The following is a 25999-nucleotide window of genomic DNA, read 5'->3' as shown; positions in this document are numbered from 1 at the left end:
TGGTGTCGGGTAGATCAGCGGCCTTCAGACTTAGAATTTAATGCTGAGGTAGACTGATGTACCTCACAGGTGTGCAAACACATGGCCTATGTGTTCTGTAAAAAAATAATAATCTGAAAATCCTACAATGTAGATGGTTGTGGGATAAATACTTTACAATCACAAGAGGTACAGCTTGTAGAAATTTAGACAGTAACTTAAGACAGTGTTTGGGATTTTTGAATAAATACAATTGATGGAAGATTCAGCGTAAATTGTCAGTGAGGAAAGCTTAATCAAGAAAATCCATCTGAGCTTAAATCGAATACTATAAACAATGCATATATTTTCTCTTGTATCTACATTCGTATATTTACTTAGATTCTCGATTGAATTTAAGGCAATAATGCATATAGCAAAACGACCCATAGATGGCGTAATTGCGATTTCCGACGCCTCCGTGAGAACGTGAACGCCTCAGGTTGTTCTTCCGGGTCACAAGCTAGCTTTCTGGCCTGACCTGTGGGTTCCAGTGTAGCTAACAAATAAAAACAAAGGGTTTTACTGAGGTTAGGGTGCTCATACAACTTCAAACACATGCATATGCATTCCATAAATAGATTTTGATATGATTCAGACAAGCGTAGGAAAATGCTTGGATAACAACAATAATACTCAACATAGAGCTAACTGACGAACTGCTGTGAATTGGTATTGTTTTACGTTTTAGTAAATTCCTGACCAAAAGTTGAAGGTAAGTCCTGTAACGTAAATTCATTCTGTATCTATAGGAATATTTGCGACTTTCTTTTTTCCGATTCCTTTGAACGCCGGATATTGATCGCAATAGCCAACGTTGCAGCACCCAAAGGCAGCGCTTCAACCATAGCGAGTTTGTCTTCGCCACATTTTATTGAGCAATTTCCGAGCGAAACATCACCCTGCTGAAGTGTGAACTTTAGGATTGGGACTGCTACGGAGTTATCTAAGGATCACAACAATGGCAGTAAAGTCGATATGTGTTGCTCTTCCAGGATGTCGGACTCGGACAGTGACGAGGACCAAGACAGACCCTTTTCTCTGACTGGCTTCCTCTTTGGAAACATCAACGAAGACGGACAGCTAGAGGATGACAGTATTCTAGACAATGTAAGTGCAAACCTTGATCAGTACATTCACGTTGCAAGTCAATTCTGTTGCTAACGTTTGCATTTATCGCTCCAGGAGTCCAAAAAGCATTTGGCTGGATTGGGCTCGCTGGGTTTGGGCTCACTCATCACAGAAATTACTGCAAATGAGCAGGACAGTCGGGAGGAAAGCAAAAACTCTGGTATTAGGGAGAGTTTGCTAAACATCAAAACAGCATCTGTGTTGCCAGAAAAGTGATGTCGTTTCTACATTTTGCCCAGGTTGGGTGAAAAGTACTGAAGATGCTGTCGACTACTCTGACATCAGCGAGGTCGCTGAAGATGAGACAAAGAAGTACCATCAAGCTATGGGCACGTTGCAGCCCAACAGGAAAGCAGGTGATGGACAGACAGCCGATTTGATATTTCTATCTGTATCTTCTGAGAACACGGTTGAAAATGTCACAAATTTAAATATGTCTCTTCCTTCATTGCTGCAGATGATGAAGATGACTATGATGCAGACTGTGAGGATATTGACTCCAAACTTATGCCTCCTCCACCTCCACCAAGCCTTACTGGAGCCACCAAGAAAGAGGAGCCCAGCCCCCAGAGCACAAATGGTAACAGCCCTTTTACTAAACTAGAAGTCTGTAGCTTTTTATAAAACCTTTCTGCTCTAAGAAATGATTATTTTGTTCCGAAGTAAAGTAAAGTTGTCTGTTGCTCTTATGACATGACACCACCTCTTATTGCAGCTGGGGAAGAGGGCGATGGCATCATTCTTCCCTCCATCATCCCTCCATCCTCTGCTGGTGATAAGGTTGACTTTAGCAGCTCCTCTGACTCAGAGTCAGAAACTGACCGACCTTGCCAGGGTTTGGGGTCTCGCGGTGCCCCAGATAGGCTCAACCTCCCTCTCGCGGGTATCATGCAGAAAGATGCTGCCAAAGCGTTACCAGGTGTTACGCAGCTTTTCCCAGAATTCAGACCTGGAAAGGTAAACCGTCATTCGTAACACAATGAAAGTCTTTATTGTAACCACTATTTTCAAGTGATTGTGGGTGTTCTTTTTTCCCCAGGTGCTCAGGTTCTTGCGGCTGTTTGGTCCTGGAAAAAATGTGCCGTCCGTATGGAGAAGTGCCCGCAGGAAGAAAAAACGGAAGCACCGAGACACCCAGCCTGGGACGCCTCCTCCAGACGGAGAACCTACAGAGCAACACCAGGAGAAGAAATCTGGATGGATTTATGAATATGCGGCCCCCCCTCCCCCAGAGCAGTGTCTCTCCGACGATGAGGTAGGTCTTCAGCAGTTCCAACCAAGGCTCAGATTATTGCTGCCACCTTTTGTCCAGCAGCATGGAAATGCATTTATTACCTCACATACCCGTTTATCCAGATAACCATGATGGCTCCAGTAGAATCTAAGTTCTCACAAGCCTGCGGTGATGGAGACAAAGAGACAGAGTCTCGCCCCAAGGTGGCAGAATGGCGATATGGTCCAGCCCAGCTTTGGTACGACATGCTGGGTGTCTCTGAGGATGGCAGCAACTTCAACTATGGGTTCAAGCTGAGAGACTTTCTGCCCAAGGAGCCTGAGAAGCCAGATGTGCCTCAGGAAAATACAGAGACTTCACAGAAGGTATGCAGATGTGGAGGGCAGACAGCAGAGCTTGTAAACTATAGATTATTCTTATTGTATTTTATTTCCTACAATTGTAATTGCAGGAACAAGACAGCCATGACGGAGCTGTTGAGGAGGAGGATGAAGACCTGCCTAAACGCAAATTGACACTTGAAGATGAGCTATTCATGATGGTCACTCAACTGCAATGGGAGGAGGATATAATCTGGAACGGGGAGGATGTGAAACACAAGGGTACCAAGGCTCAGCGGGCCAGCCTGGCTGGGTGGCTCCCCTCCAGCATGACCCGTAATGCTAATGCCTACAACGCTCAGCAGGGTAAGGAAAAAAGGCGTTAAAACAGTGCTAAAAGAGTAAATATAATTACAAATGTAATTACAACAATTGCTTTTCCAGGTCTGGCGAGGAGTAATTTGCAGATGATAACACCTACCCTTCCACCCATGCCCAAAATTCCTTTGATCTCTAGCTCCAAACGTGAAAAAAACAGCCACGATAATCAAGGTGAGTAGCTTTTCCTTCAGAACTTACAGGCTATACATTCTGCACACCTTTTTGTCCAACGTAAAGATGACGTTTTATTTTATGGATTGTGATGTAATTTGGTTCGTCTGCAGCATCTCATGATGAAGACCCTCCCTGGTTCTCCATTTTCCCCATCGATAATGAGGAGTTGGTATATGGACGTTGGGAGGATAACATCATCTGGGATGACCAGGAGATGGATCATATGCTCATGCCGCCTGTTCTTGTCCTTGATCCCAATGATGAAAATATCATCCTAGGTATTTTTACATTTCAGTCTTCTTGGGCGACAGTGTTGACCGCTACGCTACCTGCTAACTCTTGGTTGTCTTTCAATTTGTATCTGCTTTCTTGCCTCTTTTGTAGAAATTCCTGATGAGAAAGAGGAGATGACCTCTCACTCACCATCAAAGGAGAATAAAAAGGAAACGGCGATCAAGAAGAGTCGCATCCTCTTGGGGAAGACTGGAGTGATAAAAGAAGAGCCACAGCAGGTAAAGTGTCAGTGTTAATAGAGAGTTTAGTGGAGGCAGGCATTATTTCAGACTGAAAACTTTAAATATTTTTAAGTATAAAAAAAATGAAACAGTTATTACCCTATATATTTTCAGATATTGTTATAAGGTTGAAATAGAAAATTTGAGAATTTCTGATCTGTTTGAATGTTGCCAGAATATGTCCCAGCCTGAAGTCAAAGACCCATGGAACCTCTCCAATGATGAGTTCTACTACCCAAAGCAGCAGGGTCTCAGGGGGACTTTTGGTGGCAACATTATTCAGGTAACCTGTAAATAAATGCTCAACTTCTGAATCAATTGCATAGATTTACTGGCTATAAAGTAAGCACTTGGTCAGTGTAAATATACTGTGTAGAATAGCTGTAAACTGAATCCATTTCCTGTCCTTGTAACAGCATTCCATTCCTGCATTGGAGCTGCGACAGCCCTTCTTCCCCACTCACATGGGTCCGATGAAGCTGCGCCAGTTTCATCGGCCGCCTCTGAAGAAGTACTCATTCGGAGCTTTGGCTCAGCCGGGACCTCATGCTGTCCAGCCCCTTCTGAAACACATCAAAAAGAAGGCTAAGGTGGAGCTCGCATTTAAAACATTAACTTTATGCTGTATGCTGTGTCCTGGGTACAAGTGTAAGTGTTGTCTGTTGGCATAGATGCGAGAGCAGGAGAGGCAGGCTTCAGGAGGAGGAGACATGTTCTTCATGCGAACTCCGCAGGATTTAACAGGCAAAGATGGAGATCTGATCCTGGCTGAATACAGTGAGGAATACCCACCTCTTTTCATGCAAGTCGGCATGGCCAGCAAGATCAAAAACTATTACAAACGGGTCAGTGTGTCCGTTTGTTGGTTGGTTTTTTTATATATTAAACTGCTACTTGTTGCTGGATGGAGTCGATAAAACTCTTTCTGATATGTTGCTGTATTTAGAAACCTGGAAAAGATCCTGGAGCTCCTGACTGTAAGTATGGAGAGACTGTGTACTGCCACACATCACCTTTCCTGGGTTCTCTACACCCTGGACAGCTGCTTCAGGTCAGAACATAATGATCAAAGATTCGGTCTACGGATAAGATTGAAGATTTGGTCTAAAGTTTACGGTCTATCCATTGTTACAGGCATTTGAAAACAACCTTTTTCGAGCTCCAATTTACCTGCACAAGATGCCAGAGTCAGATTTCTTGGTTCTCCGAACGCGACATGGCTACTTTATTAGGGAGCTTGCAGACATTTTTGTGGTGGGTCAGGAGTGTTCCTTGTTTGAGGTCCCGGGTCCTAACTCCAAACGAGCAAACACTCACATCAGAGACTTTCTTCAGGTATGCTTCATTCTCTCATTTATCCCTGGAAGCTCCCTGCTGATCATTGCCGATGCTTAACATCCACTCCCCTGCTCTGTAGGTCTTCATTTACCGTCTCTTCTGGAAGAGCAAAGATCGGCCTCGCAGAATCCGCATGGAGGACATAAAGAAAGCCTTCCCCTCTCATTCAGAGAGCAGTATCAGGAAGCGACTGAAACTCTGTGCAGATTTCAAACGTACAGGTAAACGGGGCTCCCCAATCAACTTTTCCTGCGGTGAGACTTAACAAAGCAAGCTGTTAGCTCAGTGCTGCGTTCTGTCGCGTAGAACGGAGCGTTTGTTTCAGTAAGAGTAAATGTCCGTTCCCTCCTTCCAGGGATGGATTCCAACTGGTGGGTGTTGAAGCCCGACTTCAGGTTGCCCACAGAAGAGGAGATCAGGGCCATGGTGTCTCCGGAACAATGCTGTGCTTATTATAGCATGCTTCATGCAGAGCAGAGGCTCAAGGTACCCTCGACTGCTACTTCACTTCACTCCACGTGACATAGGATCTCATACCTATTCATTTACACGCTTAGGATGCCGGATATGGCGAGAAATCCTTCTTTGCGCCAGAAGAAGAGAATGAAGAGGACTTCCAAATGAAGATTGATGATGAAGTATTTATTTCCCTATAATAAATACACTTATAGATTGTGAGGTTAGCAGCATGCTGATGATTTGATCAACATTCTAGGTGCGCACTGCTCCATGGAACACAACAAGAGCTTTTATTTCAGCCATGAAAGGGAAATGTCTGTTGGAGGTTACGGGCGTGGCTGATCCCACAGGCTGTGGAGAGGGCTTCTCCTATGTCAAAGTGCCCAACAAACCCACTCAGCAGAAGGTCTGATCATCTTCATTAAATGCCCACCACCCTTTTGCTCCTGTTTGCCAGTGTATAGGAGTTGGACTCTTTGATCATGTGTGTTTTCCTTAGGATGACAAAGAGCCCCAGCCTGCCAAGAAGACCGTGACGGGGACAGACGCTGACCTGAGGAGGCTGTCACTGAAAAATGCCAAGCAGCTTCTGCGCAAGTTTGGTGTACCAGAGGAAGAGGTGATACACTGGTGTTAAACAAGCACGTTCGTGGGTGATAAAGTGGTCGTCACCCCTGCTTACGTCGATTGTTTTGAACTAGATCAAAAAACTTTCACGTTGGGAGGTGATCGATGTGGTTAGAACCATGTCCACAGAGCAGGCACGTTCAGGCGAGGGGCCCATGAGCAAGTTCGCCAGGGGTTCTCGTTTCTCTGTCGCGGAACACCAAGAGCGCTACAAGGAAGAATGCCAAAGAATATTTGACCTGCAGAACAAGTGAGACTCTCGTTAGGGTTTCAGTATTATGACGGCTCCAGTGGGACCGCATGTGGAATCAGATCCTTTGTCTGATCCCTCCAGAGTGTTGGAGTCTACAGAGGTGCTGTCCACAGATACTGACAGCAGCTCAGCAGAGGACAGTGACTTTGAGGAGATGGGGAAGAACATCGAGAACATGCTGCAGAACAAGAAAACCAGTTCCCAGCTTTCCCGTGAGAGGGAGGAGCAGGAGAGGAAGGAGTTGCAGAGGATGCTGTTGGGGGAGGAAAGCGATCGGGACCACAAGGGGCGCAAAGATCGGCGCAAAGGCTTGTGTGAGTTTGTAAATGTCAGAGTGCACAGAGACTGATGGCTCACCTCTTATTTTTCATCTCAGAAAGCTGATCAGTGACGTAACAAAGTCTTGTATTAATGTTGTTTGTCCATCTACGGGTTGACATTCATCACAAACCTCAACCGAACATGCTGACAGATTGGGAGGAATAATTGTAATTTGTCCTTTGTTTGTCTCTTTACAGCCAGCTCTTTATCCACCAGCTCCCACAAGGATGATGACGCATCGTCCGTCACCAGTCTGAACTCCTCGGCCACAGGGAAGAGACTCAAGATCTATCGCACTTTCAGGGATGAAGACGGCAAGGAATATGTCCGCTGTGAGACAGTGCGCAAGGCCTCAGTCATCGATGCCTACACCAGAATTAGAACTACCAAGGATGATGAGTTCATGTGAGTCTTTTACTGAAGAAACTACACAGCAGAATTACTTGTATTCAATTACTTTCGATGAGACCTTTTAGAAAACATAGATGCCGATTTTTGGGGGTGATGGTAAAAGCTCAGTAGAAGTTTCCTTATGGGGTCAAGGCTTCATTCCTTGATCATGAATGAATGTGAGAGTATTTAGCAGCTGATATTATTTGTTGTAATGGCTGCAGACGGAAGTTTGCCGTCTTCGATGAGCAACACAGAGAAGAGATGAGGAAGGAGCGGCGGCGCATTCAGGAGCAACTGAGGAGACTAAAAAGAAACCAAGAAAAAGACAAGATTAAAGGCCCTCCAGAGAAGAAGACCAAGAAGGCCAAAGAGAGACCAGACCTCAAGGTAAAAGTAAGCCTGCTGAATTCCTACTAAACTTCTTGCTAATGTATGTTGGCCAGCTCTGTTACACCAAGCTAAAGCGTTTGCTAATCATTTACATAAATATAAGGCCAAATATTATTGAGGGTTAGTGGTGACTGCGTTCTTTAACTTTTACCTCTTTTCACTAGCTAAAGTGTGGAGCATGTGGTGCCATCGGACACATGAGGACCAACAAGTTCTGCCCACTGTACTATCAAACCAACGCCCCTCCTTCTAACCCAGTTGCGATGACAGAGGAGCAGGAGGAGGAACTGGAGAAGACTGTCATCCATAATGACAATGAGGAACTGATCAAAGTTGAGGGCACCAAGATTGTACTGGGCAAACAGCTGATTGAGAGGTAGACTATATCTGACTTTCTTCTGTCTTCAATATTCCAACATCTACTAATAGTCTCAATATTCATCACATTTGATGTGATGGACTCTACCCCCCTGCGTTTTTCCATAATTTTATTCCTTTTTAGTGCCGATGAGGTGCGCAGAAAATCTTTAGTGCTCAAGTTTCCCAAACAGCAGCTTCCTCCTAAGAAGAAGAGGCGTGTAGGCAGTGCTGTACACTGTGACTACCTCAATGTAAGCACCTATTTTCTTTTGGGTTTTTGGTTTATTGGACATTCTCTGAGCCAGTCTGCATGGATAACCTTTGAAACCATTTTACAGAAGCCACACAAGGTCATCCACCGTAGACGCACAGACCCCATGGTGACGTTGTCATCTGTGCTGGAGAGCATCATCAACGACATGAGGGATCATCCCAATGTAAGATTTGTTTGACACGCACTTCCTTGAGTTATGATTTGGTTCATTCTTCTCTGTTGTAAGCGCTCCTCCCCTGTCCTATTCTACGCAGACGTATCCCTTCCACACACCGGTTAATGCCAAGGTTGTGAAGGATTACTACAAGATCATCACCCGGCCCATGGACCTTCAGACCCTGAGGGAGAACGTGCGTAAACGATTGTATCCATCAAGGGAGGAATTCCGTGAAGCGGTGGAACTTATTGTCAAAAACAGCGCCACCTATAATGGTAAAGTTGTTGGAGAGTGTTAATGTTTTAGCCAGAATGGAGGTTAATGTCACTTTTGATTTAACACGACCTTTATTTTTGTTTTACCAGGTGCAAAACACCCAATAACACAGGTGGCTCAGTCAATGTTGGACTTGTGCGATACTAAACTAAAGGAGGTCAGTGTTTGTGTGACTGTTTGGTTCTCTGAAACATCCTCCTGCCTGATTTACAGCGAGTGTGTGTGTGTGTGTGTGTGTGTGTGTGTGCAGAAGGAGGACAGGTTGGTGAGGCTGGAGAAGGCCATCAACCCACTGCTGGATGATGATGATCAAGTGGCTTTCTCCTTCATCCTGGACAACATTGTGACGCAGAAAATGATGGCGGTCCCTGATGTGAGTCAGCACCGCCTCTTTGTGACCATCAGTTTATGTGAACAACAAATTAAACTCTCGCTTTCGCCGCAGTCGTGGCCATTTCACCACCCTGTCAACAAAAAGTTTGTGCCGGATTATTATAAGGTGATTGTGAATCCCATGGATTTGGAAAACATCCGCAAGGTGAGCTTAAGTAATCATTCAAGCTTATATTTGTTTGAGGAATATGCCCAAACTGAACATGAATGAACCCTCTTTGTGTTCTCAATGGATCCACAGAATATCTCCAAACACAAATATCAAAACCGAGATACCTTCCTGTCCGACGTCAGTCTCATCCACACCAACAGTATCAAGTACAACGGTAAAGGTGTTGCTATTTTAACGATCTTTGAAGTTGCCACGGTCAGAAATGCCGGTGGAGCCAGAGTTTTTCCCGTTCTTTTCCACAGGCCCAGACAGTCCGTACACAAAGACGGCCCTGGACATCGTCACGGTCTGCAAGCAAACACTGGATGAGGTATGTCCTGAAACCGGTGTTTCTGCACTGGTTTATTTAATATTCTTCCAGAGAGGTTTTACCACCAGGTAAACATTCTGCTAATGTTGCTTTAATGGCCGTCTTTTTGCCACCAGTATGACGAGCACCTGACCCAGCTGGAGAAGGACATCTCTACTGCTAAAGAAGCGGCTTTGGACGCAGCGGACCTGGAGTGTTTGGACCCCATGACGCCTGGGCCGTACACACCACAGGTAGGAGAGCAGCCAGATGATTCTGCTATTTATCTGCTAACGCTGAGCAGATTTTAGAGCTCAGCTGCTGCTCATCTGTCACTGCAGGTAGTCTAAGTTTCTTCCGAACTCTAGTCCCCTCGGCCCTCCCACCCCTTGTATTTCTTCATTGCACTAACTCCTTTTCCGCACTGTTGCGCGGAAGCTCTTCAGTCTGATTACCTCTCTGTCGTGTCTCCTTTCTCCAAAGCTAATATTTTTCCTTTTCCCCTGCCACTACATGTCGTTCCGTCTCCATTTTGTGTGTGCTTCTCTGTGTGGTGTTGGCCAGCCTGCTGATCTATTTGACAGCGGGGCTTCAGGGAGTCTGCCTAGAGAGACCAGCAGCCTTTTCTCTGAGGGACCTCTAGTGGTTGCTCCCGAGAAGAGAGGGGGGCAGGTATGGAGAGGGAGAACAATGGGTTGTTAAATTTCCTCCGAGCACCGGGTTTCCTTATAAACTGGTTTCTAACTCTACAACAGTGCAGATTAAACACTTTTCTCCTTGTCCAAGTGTTCTCAGACTTATTCACTTATCTACCTCAGGGACGCCACTTCAGAAGACCTGGGGAGGAAGAGTCAGATGTGGATATCGAAGGCTTTGAGGAGGAAAATGATGGCAAACCAAAGACTCCTGCTCCTGTAAGAGAGATGCAGATCGTGTTTGAGTTTTAGATGAGCTATCCTTTCTGACCTCGGGGACACTTTCAGAAACAAAATGCTCTTGAAAATCTTGTTGTTTTTGTTAAATTTCAATTGCCATTACAGTCAGATATTCTTTAATAATGAAATCAATGTTCGGATTCTTTTTTTAGGCAGAGGATGCCGATGGAGATCTAGAAGACGACGACGATGAAGATGAGATGCTATTGCCGCTTCGCAGACAAGTGCACGACCAAGAAGAAGAGGAGGAGGAGGAAGAAGAGGACAGCGCTCCGGGCCGCCCTGCCCATTCCAGCGTGCTGTACCAGGATTTGCTCATGTCTGAGGGAGAGGATGATGCCAGTGAGGAAGAGGGGGACAACCCTTTCTCATGTAAGTTTGCCCTCCACTCACGTTAAAAGGACTATAAAATGAAAAAGGGCGGATGTGAGTTGTGTCTTTTGTCACTGCTGAATGGATCCTGCCTCTCCAGCCATACAGCTGTCAGAGAGTGGGAGTGACTCCGACAGAGAGATGGACGTGCGGCCCGCCCCTCCACGGAGAACTCAGGAGACGGCTCGCATGGGCATGGAGCTGGACGAGAGCATGATGTCATACGAGGGGGACGAGCACGATGGACCCCACATGGAGGACAGCAATGTCAGGTAACTAAACCTCTTAACAGGGGACATGTTACGCAACACCGGTTTGCTCTTAATGTAAGGAAGCAGCAAAAAGGTTTTCAGGATATTCGGTTACTTCCAAGTCACCAGACCTGCTGAATATTGAATTAATCTGGATTATAAACTGCTCTAGTTTTCTCTGAAAATCAATTTGAGTAAGTGAGGGATGTTTAATTACATTACACAGTCTAAAAGGAGCAGCCATAATTAAAATATCACTAATGTCCCCAAACAGTTACGGCAGCTATGAGGAGATGGAGAGCCAGAGCCAAATGCCGCCTTCTAGTATGGGAAATGGAGAGGAATATGGCATCAGCGACGAGGAGGAGGAAGAAGATGAAGATGAGGAAGCACGGCGGAGAGGTCCGGCTGTGCTTACTCAGGTCCAGCTCAGTGAAGATGAGGAGAGCGAAGAATTCAGATCTATAGGAGACAGTGACTTGGACTCTGACGTATAGCTCAGCTGTTTTCTGGGGGGGGTGCACAGCAATCGAGAACACACCGTTTTGAACGATAAAGACGGGAGTTCTGGATCAAATGTCAAGTATTTTGATTTTGTAAATGATGCTAAATGTATATAGCTTCTTCCTTTAGTTGCAGTATAACAGTGCGTGCTGTTCACTGACCAGGAAGTGTCCATGCTTTTCCTGTGCTTAAACACATCCATGTCCTGCACTTTTAAATCATTCACAGACTAGTTTGTTTCTACCTGACACATGAATGCAATAAACACAGACTCTGTCACATTCTGTCAACTCTGGCTTTGTTTTGTAGTTGGTTTCAGGCTTTTGATATCCTTCAGGCAGAAACTAAATCTAGGCCCGTCATATATGAGGTCATATATGCAGCTTCTGGCTTGGACTGACACACTAATAAAATCCGAAACCCCCCAAAAAATCAACCACCAGCAAAGATTCTTAAACTTGTTCATTTTAATGTAACCAATATTCATAACTATCAGGTATATCTGTATTTTTTATACTTTTCTGGTGACTTCAGTGTCTCTAAACAGGATGTGGCATTTTCTCTTACGCTAAATGGAATAGTAGCACACAGTTCTGTGTACTTCACAGTACCAGGCAGACAGACAGCTGGAGCAGAACTCACCATCAATAATCAATATTCTATAGATAGAAAAATGTTCCTCAAATATTTAATTTGGTGCATCATTATCAATTAGGAGATTTAAAGTGGCGATGGGCTGAACAAGGGGATTTTTGTCTTGACCACAGACAACATAACGAAACAAAATAATGATGACTATGCTTCGGGGGGAAACCGCACCAGTATGTCACCTATTCCTGCAAGCGCTCTACCTATGACGCATACGTTGGTTGCACATTTCCTGTGCATGAGAGCTCTGCAGAAAACGGATGCAGTGAAAACAGATCAGCATCGAAATCTGAGTAGATTTCTGTGGTCCCCTCTGATGGGTCAATGGTGCGTGCCAAGATCGCTTGTCTCCATCCACGTCTTCATCGACTTGTTCCCTCAGCCTCGTTCTGAAGCTCATGTGGTGAACCCATTCACCTCTGGGTGGACGGTCCACCCCTGGCCCAGGCCGGCGCGGTTCCTCTCTCCGGTGAGGCGAAAACCCGTCCGATGATTGACAGGTGTGCCCTGGCGGAGTGAGGGATCCTGCGGGGGCTGGCAGACTGGGACCTCTGCTGTCTTTTCTCGTGGTCTCTCACCGAGCGCAACACGGCCGCGGGTCTCAACAGTGATGGAGACCAAAACCTGGAGCCCAACTTGTCAGCCGATGCACCTGAGGACATTAAGAAAACATCTATCACTGAAAACACCACTTCAGACCTGCTGGTTCAAGGCCAATATGTAGCTCTAAAAATCTATTTATTTGAGGTTTTTGTGTCTTCTGTTGCACACCTGATGGCTGATAAGTGATTTGAGAGTCAGGAGGCTGGTAGTCGTCTGTGTCTAAGCTTCGGCTGTTCCTCACAGCCTGGAGGGAGCGCAGGCTCGTCCTCAGAGGGGACCTGGTCTGAACCGTGGGGGCTCCTGACATTTGGACACAAGGCAGTTAAGGAAATTCTAGCTCAGGTTCTGGCAGCAGCACTTAACACAGACAGTCACCTTGATTCTGAGCAAGTTTCAGCAGCTTAAACTGGGTCACTTGCTGCTGTAGCCTGGACAGTTTTGGACTCTGGCAGCCGCGTTGAGACTCCGAAGACGTCAGTGACCGGCGTGACGGGTTTAATGAGGGTACATCCGACCTCCAACAGGAGGAAAGTGAAGCCCCGGATTTAATCTGAGTAGTTTCATCAAAAGTGTCAAAATATGATGGAAACGTCGCTGATGGCTCGGCCGCGCGTCTAGACACAGGCGTGGAATTGAAGTCATGTCTCAGACCTGGAAAGATTGTGAAAATATTCACATTGCGACCTTCAGAAAATCCACAGCGTCCACTTTTGCCTCTACTCACTGGCCTCCTGCATGCGAGCAACAATGTGCACGTCTGTGATGTCCTGCAGCTTGTAGCTTGAATTTGTGGCATCCCTGCAGGAGTTCAGTCCAGAATAATCTATACAGGTGAAGACATGCAGGACATGCTGTTTAAATGTAAATAATGTACGCATTTGGACCTGAACTTAAGTTTGAGGACTACCGAGGCTGTCGGTACCGGCGCTGTGTGATGTTTGGGGTCCAGATGAGCCTACAGAACCACTGTGACGGAAAACTGCAGGACATCTGTGGAAGTACCTGTCAGAACCTGAAAACAGGAGAAATCAACCTTATCAGAACACAGAAGCCGCTGCTCCACTTTTTGTTCTAGTTGTCTGCTCTGGATCATTTTGGTGCTCACTGTCGAGATCAATTGAAACCAAACTGGTTTTGTTTGTCTTGATACTCAAATTGAGGCCTCTGAAGGGCTGATTGTTGCATTTTGGGGCTTATTTTTCTTTCATGTCAACCACATCGCAAGAAGGAAACACCTTTACTTGATAAATGGTTTACCACAATGTACCAAGACCTAAATATTACATTTATTCTGCCTCTTCTACGGTGACAAATATCACATCCTTAAATCTTTGTGTAAATTCAGGAGCGGCAGGCGAAGCAGCACCAAACACCAGAGCAAAAACGCAAATCGCTGTGATGCTTTTGTCCCCTAAAAAGACCCATTTCAGTCAAAAATGCCAGGGAGCGTTTGAATCTGTGGTTACAGTGTTGCAGCTTATTTATCAGGGAACGACATGCCGCCTCCGTCTCAGGACTGGGATTATCCAGCACATGTCGGCACCATCCGAGAGCAGACTGACTTCTGTTCTCAAACGTGGTCTTTGAGGGCTGATATAACCTGCGAGGAGCATAAAAGAATATTATAAAATATACTTGTTTCAGACAAGTAGGGGTTGTTTTATCTGTTAACTGTCTGATGGCATTTACCAGCTCTCTTCATCCTGAACATCATCCTCCACATCAAGGAGCTCCACCGAGTCTAAAATAGACTCCTGCGAGTCTTCATCGTCGCAGAGGTGCTTATATTTGTCCAACAGCCCGCCAGTGACGCAGCGAGGTGCTGCAGAATTGTACCCGGACTTCAGACTCTCCAGTCTGAGCCTCGCATTCATGGCAAGTGAGAGGTTGTTGTAGTTCCTGGTGGCCGTTCGCTCCGCGTCCATCCAGATGTTGCAGTGTGCATCTGCGGAGCGGCCCGCCGTCGCCCCACAGCCTCTGTCAAACGCTGCAGGCGGCTGACTGTGCAAATACCTGCTGCCGCCACTCTCCAGTTGGTCTTGGAACTCCATATCACCAACCAATCTTCCCAGTTTCTCTAGATCATTCCCAGATGATGACTGATTCCAACTCAGCGAGGTAGAATTGTGGCAAATCTCCATTTTTGGCTGCACACGATGGTCATTTCCCCCCGGCACACACGGCACCCGAGCATCTAATGACCCAGATTGCTGAGTAGGGTTGTTAAGCACAGACGCGCAACAGATTGGATGGATTAAGAGAAGCATCACAAGCTTATGTGGATTAAAGTCCACGAGTGGCTTCAGAGAAGGTAAATGCAAAATCACACCATCAAGTTTATTGTCAAAACAGATCAACTGGACCCTCCCAGGTTTGTCTTTCGGAACCATTGTCTCCTGACTCGTACTCGACGGCTGATCTTTATGTAAACGGAGGCCTTTCCTGAGAGGTCCTTGTCTCTCTCTGCTGAAACCGTTTCACTTGAAACCCTCAAGTGAAACCACATCTTCCTCCTTTTCTCATGTGAGCCTAGAAAGGTCATTTATGTTGCGGTCCGTCTATAAATTTAGATCTTTTTCTATTCCACCTGGAGACACATTAGTAGTAATATATTAGTTAATGATCCAAAATGACCAAAACCTGTAAAGATCATTAGATTTTTTAGTTTTTAAAAGTGACTTTAAAAAAAAAAGAAGCCAAAATGCTAATTCTGGAACATATTATCCCACAATCCAAGTGATTGTTTCACCCCAAATATTGATAAGCCGTGACCGTTATGTCTTTCTTCAGTCATACTGTCATTCACAGGTATTTTTTGTGGTTTAGGAAGCATTTCTCCTGGAAGGCATGTTGTCACGCAGTATTACAACTGTTTTGAAATGTAAAAACAAGGTGCGCAGACTCCACCCCTCCCTGCCCTCCGCTTCCAAAGGTGAGGCGAGGAGGCGGCATCGTTGCGCGGCGGCTCCTGCGCGTCGCTTCTCGGCCGCTTCCTCGTCGTCACCGTTGGTCCCGTGAAGCCGAGGACTAGAAGGACCCCCCTCTCCTACACCCACGGAGTACCGAAGCGAACACCCAGCTGGACACTACGGCGGAACATGCGGTTCGACGAGTGAAAAGAGCGACGCAGCAGCTTTTGACGCGGGCGAAATGCGAGACGAAAGCGGCGACGCGGCAGCCGAGAGCCCCGCTGCCGCCGGTGCGAGCGCGGCGCAGGTAGGAAGACGGGGGGGCTCTTCCCAGGACTGTGTCCACCACAAACATTGCTCTGTGTGGATGTGTTACACTGAAGACAACTAGAGACCCTTCCCCAGGGGGGGTTAATTTTGTGATGTTGCGGAGAGCTCATTCTTCATGTGACGGCAGCGGTCCAACCAGTCCGACCGCATTGCTCTCACCTTTCAGTCTCTAATACAGAAAAAGACTGAGATAATGGATGAAACACCGTGTTTACTTAACACGTGTGTGCACAAAAAAGTTGTCCTCGATATTTACGTGTTTGTTCATCTTGTCTGCCGAACCTCTAAGGAAGTTGACGTTGGTTTTTGTGCTTTAAATACGACCGAAGCCGTTTCACTTCTTATAGGGAAGACAAATCTTACAGTTTCTGCTGTTTTCAAGCCCTTATCCTTTAAATTTGGAATGAACAGCAGCATCAAAAAGTAGATTTACCTATGAATCAAAGGAAAATGACCACAACCATATTGTTGTTTGCAATAAACACAATCATTACTGTCACCTATGAATTGCCCAGAAAAGAGTTTGAATGAAGGAGAAACGCATTCAAATGGATTTGATTGCATGTTTGCCCACGTTCCAGCGAATCCAGGCTGATTAATTCATATCTCCTTTATTGCCTGACACAAGAACACACGGTTTCCATGGCCGATCTAGGTCGTCTTATCGTATCTGGGGTGTGTATTGGTAACGGAACAGTCGTTAATACCACAGTAAGGTCACTGGGAGTGGTGGATTTCATGCAAATGAGGCTGGTAAACAAACATTGGGAAACACGACCGTCTGCAGAAATGTCAGATCAATATCCGATCCCAATGAACAGTGATACATGTCTGTTTAATGGCCGGGTGATTCATCTCTGAACGCTGTGGCAGCAGTTACAGTTAAAGCAGAAGTCGCGCTTTTATTCTGGTCCGACTTCCTCCCTGTGACCAGCGAGTAAAAAACGAGGTGTTCCTCTAGACGTGCGTGGTCCTCAGAAAGGAACCCACTGAGGGGTCGCCCAAACCCCCTGACTCTTTCAGTTGTTTTTTTAAAAAAGATGAAATGAGACTGTGTGTTTTGTCTGTGCACCTGTTATCGATTGATCGAGATCTGCTTCCGCTCATTGGCTGCATCCTCTCCAGCATTCAGCACACCTGAACGGGCACGCCGTCACGCAGAATGGCCACGGCTCCGCGGCGCCGCCGCCGCCACAGTGTGACCCTTCCAGCCCCACCCCACCCCAGCCGGTGCTGCTGCAGAGGGAGCAGTGGGGAGGCAAGTACGAGTTCCTGCTCTCCTGCATGGGATACTGCGTGGGACTGGGCAACGTGTGGCGTTTTCCCTACCTGTGCTACCGTAACGGAGGAGGTGAGCTTCACCCGACCTCGGGAACCGCCCGAGCAACAAATGAATGCCTGTAATGCTCTGATCCGCCCGGTCGGGCGGCCGCCAGCGTTTGCTGTGTTGTTCTAATCTCACCAGCCGCCCGGCTGTGAAGTTGCAACATGAAACATTCCATCATACTGTAAACAGAGTTTTCATTGTTTGCACATTGGGATTAACGTCTTCCTCAGCGCTATACATCGGTCCTGAAATCAGGCGAGTCACAACGAAGAAGAAGACGGCTAACCTGCCTCTGCAGGTCCCCCCGGGCCACCCTCCCTCATCCCTCCCTCATCCCTCCCTCATCCCTCCCTCATCCTCCCCTCATCCCTCCCTCATCCCTCCCTCATCCCTCCCTCCCTCATCCCTCCCTCATCCCCCCCTCATCCCTCCCTCATCCCTCCCTCATTCCTCCTCCCTCATCCCTCCCTCATCCCCCCTCATCCCCTCCCTTATCCCTCCCTCATCCCTCCCTCATTCCTCCCTCATCCCTCCCTCATCCCTCCTCATCCCTCCCTCATCCTTCCTCATCCCTCCCTCATTCTGCTCTCATCCCTCCCTCATCCCTTCCTCATCCCTCCTCATCCCTCCCTCATTCCTCCCTCATCCCTCCCTCATCCCTCCCTCATTCCTCCCTCATCCCTCCCTCATTCTGCTCTCATCCCTCCCTCATCCCTTCCTCATCCCTCCTCATCCCTCCCTCATTCCTCCCTCATCCCTCCCTCATCCCTCCCTCATTCCTCCTCATCCCTCCCTCATCCCTCCCTCATTCTGCTCTCATCCCTCCCTCATCCCTTCCTCATCCCCCCCTCATTCCTCCCTCATCCTCCCTCATCCCCCCCTCATTCCTCCCTCATCCCTCCTCATCCCTCCTCATCTTTCCCTCATTCCTCCCTCATCCCTCCCTCATCCCTCCCTCATCCCTCCCTCATCTTTCCCTCATCCCTCCCTCATCTTTCCTTCATCCCTCCCTCATCTTTCCCTCATCCCTCCCATATTCCACCCTCATCCCTCCCTCATCCCTCCCTCATCCCTCCCTCATCCTTTCCTCATCCTTCCCTCATTCCTCCCTCATCCTCCTCATCCCTCCCTCATCCCTCCCTCATCCCTCCTTCATTCCTCCCTCATTCCTCCCTCATCCCAGCATGTTTGTGATCTCCGCAGGTGTGTTCCTCATCCCGTACTTCATCATGCTCTTTTTCACGGGCGTGCCGCTCTTCCTCATGGAGCTGAGTCTGGGCCAGTATGGAGCAGCCGGTCCCATCATGGTGTGGAAATGCTGCCCTCTGCTCAAAGGTAAAGACCTCCGGAGGCAGGCTGCAGTATTTACACAGGTTAGAGTGTGTTGAGGGCATTAGTGCATCCTCCAGGACAGCTGAATTTCCCCAGAGTTTGGAATAAATGACATTTTAAAAACTAAACAAAAAAAACCCAGCTTGTGAACTTCAATTTCAGTTGAAAGTAACAAGAGGTCTCCATATTTGTTTTAGAAAATGATGCTTATTTAGGAGTTGGATCAGTAACATGAACGGTGAAAAGACTCTATTTTAAATTTTCAAAGAGGAAAATGAAACATTTTCCCAGGAATAATAATAAGAAATCCGTGTGTTGTTTGACAGCTGTATGTGCAGCCTTGAGGGTGCCGTCACGGATGTGCCGGTTACCCATGGTGCCTTGCGCTCCCGCACATCCGGAATGCTTCTGAACGGCGATGTTCCATTGATCACAAAATCCCGTTTTTCTAGAGAAACATGTTTTCATTATTTCATTTGGAAAATTGAACATTTTACAACGTTCAGATCTTTTGCTGCCTGTTTTCCTGGTGTCCAGGGATGAAGCTTCCGCCCATCCGTTCATAGTTTACCAAAGATATCGACGATTTGAGGCCGCCCCACTTTACACTACTGACAATAACTGATTTTGCAGGAATAAACACCAGCGCACCTTAGACATTCCTGAGCAGCTTGAGGTGTGTGTGTGTGTGTGTGTGTGTATATATATTTATTTCTAAACCAAAGAAATGCGGAGCGGCTCCCGCTCAACCAGAAAAGCATGTTCTGTCATGTGTCCGGCTAATTTGACAGTAGTAATTCCAGCAGCAGCTTGGCAGACGGTGAATGAGCGATGACGACAAAAAGAGAAACCGGTTTGTGGTGGACGAACAAGGCCTGTACGGCCCGGCGCCCCTGGATGTGGGAATATGAGATTTTTGGACTTCTTTGCTCTCCTCCTGCAGGGATTGGCATCGGGATGCTGTGTGTGTCCACGCTGGTGTGCCTCTACTACAACGTGATCATAGCCTGGACCTTCTACTACCTGGGGAGCTCCTTCCAGAGCCCCCTGCCCTGGTCCTGTGACGCTCTAGCTAACGCTGGTCTCTGTGGCAACAACACTGCGGGAAACGGTTCCGGACGAGTCCTGAGCCCGTCGGAGATTTTCTGGAAGTACGAGTGTCCCCACCTCTCTCTTCTATGTTGCACATTTGATATGCCAGTGGAATGATTAAAGCCCTGTTTTCCATAGCGAGCGCGTGCTGGGCGTCGTAAACAGCGAGGGCCTCCATGACCCAGGCCCTGTGCGCTGGCCCCTGGCCCTCTGCCTCCTGGCTGCTTGGATCCTCATCTTCCTGTGCATGCTCAAAGGCATCCGCAGCTCCGGCAAGGTGACCCCATGCAGCGTTTCTGTGGCCTGCTCGCACCAACGCACCAGTGCGGCCGCTAGCTTAACGCGCCGCTCTCCCGTCTGCCTTCCTCAGGTGGTCTACGTGACGGCGACCTTCCCGTACTTGGTGCTGATCGTTCTGGTCATCAGAGGGGCCACCCTGGAAGGCTCCCTTCAGGGCGTCGCCTTCTACCTCACGCCGGACTGGGAAAGATTGTCCAACGCACAGGTGAGGCCCGAATATCTTCTCAAAAATGGCCGGTTGAGGATTTCATCGAGCAGTTGTGGGTCTGACGTGGTCACAGGTGTGGAACGACGCGGCCTCGCAGATCTTCTACTCCTTGGGTATCGGCGTCGGGGGGCTCCTTTCCATGGCGTCCTACAATAAGTTTGACAACAACGTCATCAGGTCGGCTTGTCCTGCGCTCCGCTGTCGGCTCTCTGCTACGGGTCCGAATTAACCCGGCCGGTTCTCGTTTCAGGGACACTTTGATTATCACCATCGGGAACTGCAGCACCAGCTTCTTTGCTGGATTTGCTATTTTCTCAATCCTGGGTCACATGGCCTGGAAGAAGGGCGTGCCCGTCGCAGAGGTGGCCGACACGGGTACGCTGCACACTGGTTTTAGTCACTCCTTTACGGACAAAGTTACCTTTTTTCTGTTCTACGCTATGATAATGAATTATGTACATGAAAAAAGGTTTATTTAGACAGTTTATTCCCATTTATACTGAAGACTGTATGTGTAGATACAGATGTTAAACATTAATTAAGAGACTTCAGCTTTGTTTTATGTGATTTGACTGTAATCAGCAGTTTTGTGTTCTATTAAAATATTACTTAGATTCATTCTTTATTTTTGTTGTTTTTTTGGTGGGTTTTTTTGGCCTCAGGTCCTGGTTTGGCATTTGTTGCTTACCCAGAAGCCCTTGCTCTGCTGCCAGGCTCAGTGTTCTGGTCCATCCTGTTCTTCCTGATGCTCTTTATGCTGGGGATCGATACACTGGTAAGGCCTCTTCCCCCCCCACACACACCGCAACAGCGAAGGATCCTTTAATACCTTCTGCTCTGGCCCACACAGTTCGGCAACATGGAGGGCATCACCACTGCCGTGCTGGACGAGTTTCCCCAACTCCGACTGAACACGTTCCACAAGTCTCTGTTCTTGGCCGCTCTGTGCTTCTGCTTCTACCTAATGGGTCTCCTGCTGGTGACCGACGTGAGTGTGTTACAGTGAGTGTGTCTGTGGAACGCGCCTGCCCTGTGGTCACGCCTCACCGTCCCGTCTTTGTACTCACAGGGTGGGATTTACTGGTTCACTCTCATTGACTCCTTCAGCACTAGCTTTGGCCTCATCATCATCGCTCTCTTCATGTGCCTTGGCATCTCCTTCTTCTATGGTATTCACTTTCACACCCCCCATCCCCCCGTCAGTCACAGGAAACCCCTCTAATGTGATCACGTCCACGTTGTTTTATAGGACAATATAACAGCTTTTTAAAAAAATGATTGTTATTTTACATTAACTTTGATGTAAAGAAGCCACGATTAGCTTATTTCTCACACACACCTTTCATTTAGGGGTCAACCAGTTCTGTCAAGACATCCTTGATATGATCTGCCACTGCCCCCCCTGGTGCAGCAAAGTGGTGCTTTATTTCAAAGCATGCTGGATGTTCTTCACGCCCTTCCTTCTGCTGGTAAGTAAACACATCCCAATTCATATTTGCTTTGTGAGCGCAGCATCATTAGTTTATTTGCATTGCACCTTTTGACCGTTCTTAAACCCTCAACTCCCCAGTGCTGTGGTTCATGTCGCTCGTCTTTAAGAACTTTCACTTTTTGATGCAGGAGAACAGCATTCTGGTCAAATGGATCAATTCTTCTGGAAACATTTTTCTTCCTCAAACTAATTCAAAAGACCTGAGCATATTAGTTCCAAGACTCAGATTTGAACAGTGAAGATCAAATGCTGAAGATTTATGTTTAAATTGTAGCCACCAGGGCTCAAATGTTCCCTTCCATGTTTATCTGTAACCCAATAGCAGGAATTGACGTTGAGCTTCTGTTTCTTTTCTTCACCCTGTGACCTACCCGGTTGCTCTGCGGCTCTAGTTCATCCTGACCTACATCTTCATCGAGATGTACAACACGACGCTCCACTACGGGCCCTACGTGTATCCCCGATGGGGTAAAGCGCTGGGGGTGTGCATGGCCACAGTCAGCTGTTTACAGATCCTCATCTGGGCCATCGTGGCCATCAGCAAGGAAACGGGAACGCTAAAAGAAGTGAGCGTCTCCCCCTCTCTGAATGCTTCTGTCTCTAGGAGGCTCGACCTCTGACACCTGCTCTTTCTCTCCCGGGTTTTCTTTCGTTTATTGCAGCGTTTCAAAAAATCAATCCGTCCTCTGAACTCCTGGAGGGCCAACAACGCCAGCAGCGGCGGGAGGCCCGGCGCCCAGATGGAGCCGGAGAGGGTCGAGGCTCCGTTCACCGTCACTCTCACAGACATGGATTTCAACACGCTGACGTGGGAGGCGGGGAGCCAAGCGTGAGGCAGGAACCCGACGAGCGAATGATTATAGAAGGATTAGGTGCTGTTCATCCCAGCGAGGCTGGTGGCCAGACTGTGTCCTGCAGATTTATGGTTTTATTTATATTACTGTGTATATTTCAGTTGTATTTTTATTTTTTTACACGGTGTAGAATGTAAGTACAGCATCTGGGAATCTCGGACCGTAGACATAAATCTGTAAGTCACAAGAAAGGTTCTCATGTAGCCACGGGGAGGCTGAGGGGGAAAGATTTCACCTGGCAGAACGACCTTCGTCGACCACCGACGCAGCTTCAAAAGGGACCTAAAGTCATCAGACTGTTTTCAGGATGAATCAGACACGTCGAGGATCACTTGAAATACCTTGGAGGAAAAAAAAGGATCGAATCAAATGACGTTTAACATTAATGACCGAATAAATCAACTAATTTCAACAAATGAACTCTTGTCCACGCTGTGGTGCACAGACTGATGTCTTCATTTCACTCTTTGACTTTGTTGTGTTGATTGGACCCAGAGTTTATTTTTTAAAAAGTTATTGTGGTTGCTACACCAGGCCAAAAACTGTAAATGGATGGAGTGCAAACACCACGGCCGTGCTGGACGAGTGCAAAAGGAAATAAAAACCCTTAAGTGGATATCTGAATATTTTGTTCTTTATTTCCTGATTATAAAAGTTTTTTTGTTTTTTTCAAATTGAACAATAACCTTCAAGGAAGTATGTTGTGTAATGTCTTGAATCTCAAAAGGGTAAGGTGCATTGCTCTGTGTGTGTGTGCGTGTTTGTGCGTGTGTTTGTTTTTGAAAGAGTCTCTTCGACCAGGTCTGTATTTGGCTTTGTTTCCAGTTTTATCCTTTATTGTTACTGGTAGTATATTTTATGGTTTTCAATTTAATTATTAATTCGTATTAAAGCGAGGTGAAAAGTCCAGTTTTCCCCAACATGGCAGCTGAAGGAGCAGTGTGCAATTTGGCCACACGAGGACGCTGTTTGTCGCGGTTTTTGCTTTATACAAACCGCTAATATAATTAGTAATTACAGCTGTTTCTACTTTTCTACCAGTAGCGATTGATTGTTCTTAGGTACATGCCACTGATATTATCTATAATATCAGAATACAACATGTGTATATATTAAATGTCAGTATATATCGTTTAGTATGAAATTTGAATCTCTGTCTTTAAAATACATTTTTAAATGGTTATAGCAAAAAAAGGTTGATATATGCAAAATATTTTTCACTTATTCCATGTGTGATAGACTATTATGTGTATTGTAGAGAGGTTGAAGGACAAAGCTAATCACCTCAGCCAAGCTTTTTCATTGGCAAGAGACAGCAGAGAACCTCAGCAGCCACGTCTCTGACTCCTTCTGTCCTAATCCAGGAAATGGAAGACACTCATCAAGGTATACAAAAACAACAACAAAGGAACACAGCAAATCCACAGGAAAAGAAGCCATTTTCTTGCAGAGCTGGTGCATCACCGTGGAGGTTCCGGAGGTTGTTTGGCCTTCAGGTGTCACAGCAGAGGTCTTGGTCCAGCAGCCACAGGCCAGCAATACCAAACAAGAAGGAGTCCTCCAGTTCCTTCTTGATCCCATGGAGTCCAGTCAGAGGCGTCACAAGGAGTCGCTGGCTCAGCTAAAGTCAGCCCAGTATAGGTTAAGGCCATGATGAGGCCACCCTTAAACTATGATTCTATTATTGCTGAAACCATCATTTGCACTATATTTATTGCATAAATACTAAACCTTTTTACACAGTTTGCACCTTTGTTCAAAACAGCATTGTTTTCCCAATAGTAATATGGGGTGTAAAGGCGAGATCAACAACATTTAGACACACTGGTCTGCTAACATCAACAGATGAACATTTTTGGAGCCCTTTCTGAGATCCCCAAGTTACTTTGAAATAACATGAGCAGCTTTTAGTTCTGTTGTCTTTGGAGCCTATTTTATGAAAGTAGGTTATACATGTCCTATTTTTAGGATGACAGTTGACGCACTTGGTTTTTTTTTTTTTTTTTTTTAAAACCAACAACAACAATGAAACACGGCAAAAGAAAACTCAACATCTCCGCCTTTGTTCTTCCTCTTCATTTACCATGTCTGAAGTTTGCAGGAAACTTTTGTTCAGAAGTTTCTCCTATTTGAAAAAAGCCAAGCGCAAGAATAGTTTTCCTCTTACTTTCAGGCTTTGTAATTTTTTAAATTAACTTTATTTAACCTACAAAAACATACAAATTTATGATACAAAAAAAAATAGATCTGATGTAGCAGAGTTTGCGTGGAACTACATGTGGCAGATCGAACAAAATTAGCACCCACAACGCCACTTTAGGATTTTCACCTGAAGATTTAACAGTTGCCTTCCTGGGTGTTTACCACAGACACGATGCACAGTGAATTAACCTTTATTCAAAAATTAATATAATAGTTCCACGTGCTTAAAATTAACAGTCATTATAGTTCAATTCACACAAAAAGAAAAAAAAAATGGATCCAGGCATCACACTCGGCCTTCAGGTTTACAGCTGGGTAGAGAGGGGAAACTATGTCAACTAGCTGTGGTGGAGGAGAAAGACGGAAAGAGGCTCCCTACCCAAAACGCTGAGGCATATAAAGCAGCCCTCACCAGTGGCCACAAATCAGCCACACCAGGTGTCTTCAGGGGCATGTCACACACCTGCCGGGAACACCATGGCAACAAAAAAAAAACAGACTGGGGAAGCAGGAGAGAAATACAACAGACAGGCGCATACACATTAACCATCCGGTTACATAGACAATAACAGGGGTCACAGAGAAAAAGAATCAATCCAAATTAAAAACACTGTGAGCACTCTTAAGCTTTAACATTTTTATTTTGTTTAGCAAGGGTGAATAGTCCAAGTTCCAGATCTTGTTATATATATTTTTTTAAAAGTAAGATGAATGCACAATTTTATATAGAGGGTAAATATAAGTTACGGCACAGAAGTAATCGAAAAATTCAGTCCAAACTTTCTCAGATGTATTGCGCCCAAAAGAATGAAGAATAATAGAGACTAAAGGCATTTATGCCTGTAAACTTTGCAACAATGCTGTCAGCAATTTGCTGTGAAGCTATGTAAAGTGTACTTCTTTATTTTAACTGGAATACAACATTTGTAACGGAGGAGCCTTGCTCTTTTCCAGTCTGTTCATGATAATTGACCTCCAAAAAACAACATGGAACAACGGTTTTATCTTTCTGAACAAAGTGCTTGCTGATATGATTGTTCGAACACTTATTATCCAGTAGATTAACTCCATTCAACATCAACAGAGGACCGTTCAACAATTCGCCTGTGACGTCAATTGCATCTCCGACTTCCGACTTTAAATGCTAATAAGCGGATGTTGCGTA

At 46.2% G+C, this 25999-nt stretch overlaps 3 protein-coding genes across 13 annotated transcripts; 2 read left to right on the top strand and 1 right to left on the bottom strand.

The window, feature by feature from the left end:
• The first annotated feature begins 461 nt into the window (after window positions 1-461).
• On the top strand, window positions 462-11827 carry taf1 (TAF1 RNA polymerase II, TATA box binding protein (TBP)-associated factor). Of its 11 annotated transcripts, none has more exons than XM_057053689.1 (41): window positions 462-733; window positions 1014-1128; window positions 1204-1309; window positions 1389-1505; window positions 1607-1729; window positions 1865-2106; window positions 2189-2404; window positions 2506-2748; window positions 2835-3069; window positions 3148-3255; window positions 3369-3536; window positions 3643-3770; window positions 3949-4056; window positions 4190-4363; window positions 4445-4618; window positions 4720-4824; window positions 4908-5108; window positions 5191-5332; window positions 5467-5597; window positions 5669-5749; window positions 5827-5976; window positions 6070-6189; window positions 6272-6447; window positions 6532-6764; window positions 6969-7176; window positions 7386-7551; window positions 7719-7930; window positions 8057-8165; window positions 8253-8351; window positions 8443-8620; window positions 8711-8778; window positions 8872-8994; window positions 9067-9159; window positions 9256-9340; window positions 9429-9496; window positions 9613-9729; window positions 10040-10147; window positions 10294-10389; window positions 10563-10782; window positions 10883-11054; window positions 11308-11827. In XM_057053689.1, exons 2-41 carry the CDS (start codon window positions 1015-1017, stop codon window positions 11528-11530), a joined length of 5940 nt encoding a protein of 1979 aa, XP_056909669.1. In that variant the 5' UTR covers window positions 462-733; window position 1014; the 3' UTR covers window positions 11531-11827. The 11 variants fall into 11 exon arrangements, with proteins under 11 accessions (XP_056909669.1, XP_056909664.1, XP_056909663.1 ...); XM_057053684.1 differs by having other exon boundaries at window positions 9256-9346; XM_057053683.1 differs by having other exon boundaries at window positions 7386-7557.
• A 159-nt stretch (window positions 11828-11986) lies between these two features.
• Window positions 11987-14978, bottom strand: LOC130537153 (SLAIN motif-containing protein-like). The gene is made up of 7 exons (XM_057053695.1): window positions 14478-14978; window positions 14255-14388; window positions 13711-13800; window positions 13513-13611; window positions 13164-13439; window positions 12957-13088; window positions 11987-12837 (listed from the first exon to the last, which is right to left on the bottom strand). The coding sequence occupies exons 1-7, from the start codon at window positions 14927-14929 to the stop codon at window positions 12599-12601; spliced, it is 1422 nt and encodes a 473-aa protein (XP_056909675.1). The 5' UTR covers window positions 14930-14978; the 3' UTR covers window positions 11987-12598.
• Window positions 14979-15652: 674 nt separating this feature from the next.
• Window positions 15653-23248, top strand: slc6a7 (solute carrier family 6 member 7). The gene is made up of 14 exons (XM_057053694.1): window positions 15653-16004; window positions 17153-17378; window positions 18558-18689; window positions 19630-19837; window positions 19917-20055; window positions 20149-20283; window positions 20360-20463; window positions 20537-20661; window positions 20949-21061; window positions 21137-21274; window positions 21356-21455; window positions 21637-21755; window positions 22171-22344; window positions 22441-23248. Exons 1-14 carry the CDS (start codon window positions 15939-15941, stop codon window positions 22609-22611), a joined length of 1950 nt encoding a protein of 649 aa, XP_056909674.1. The 5' UTR covers window positions 15653-15938; the 3' UTR covers window positions 22612-23248.
• Window positions 23249-25999: the final 2751 nt, after the last annotated feature.

Source organism: Takifugu flavidus, chromosome 14 (genome assembly GCF_003711565.1).
Source record: "Takifugu flavidus isolate HTHZ2018 chromosome 14, ASM371156v2, whole genome shotgun sequence".
NCBI classification, from domain to species: Eukaryota; Metazoa; Chordata; class Actinopteri; order Tetraodontiformes; family Tetraodontidae; genus Takifugu; species Takifugu flavidus.
The sequence above is the reverse complement of the archived record's forward strand: the minus strand, read 5'-3'. Positions and strand labels throughout refer to the sequence as shown.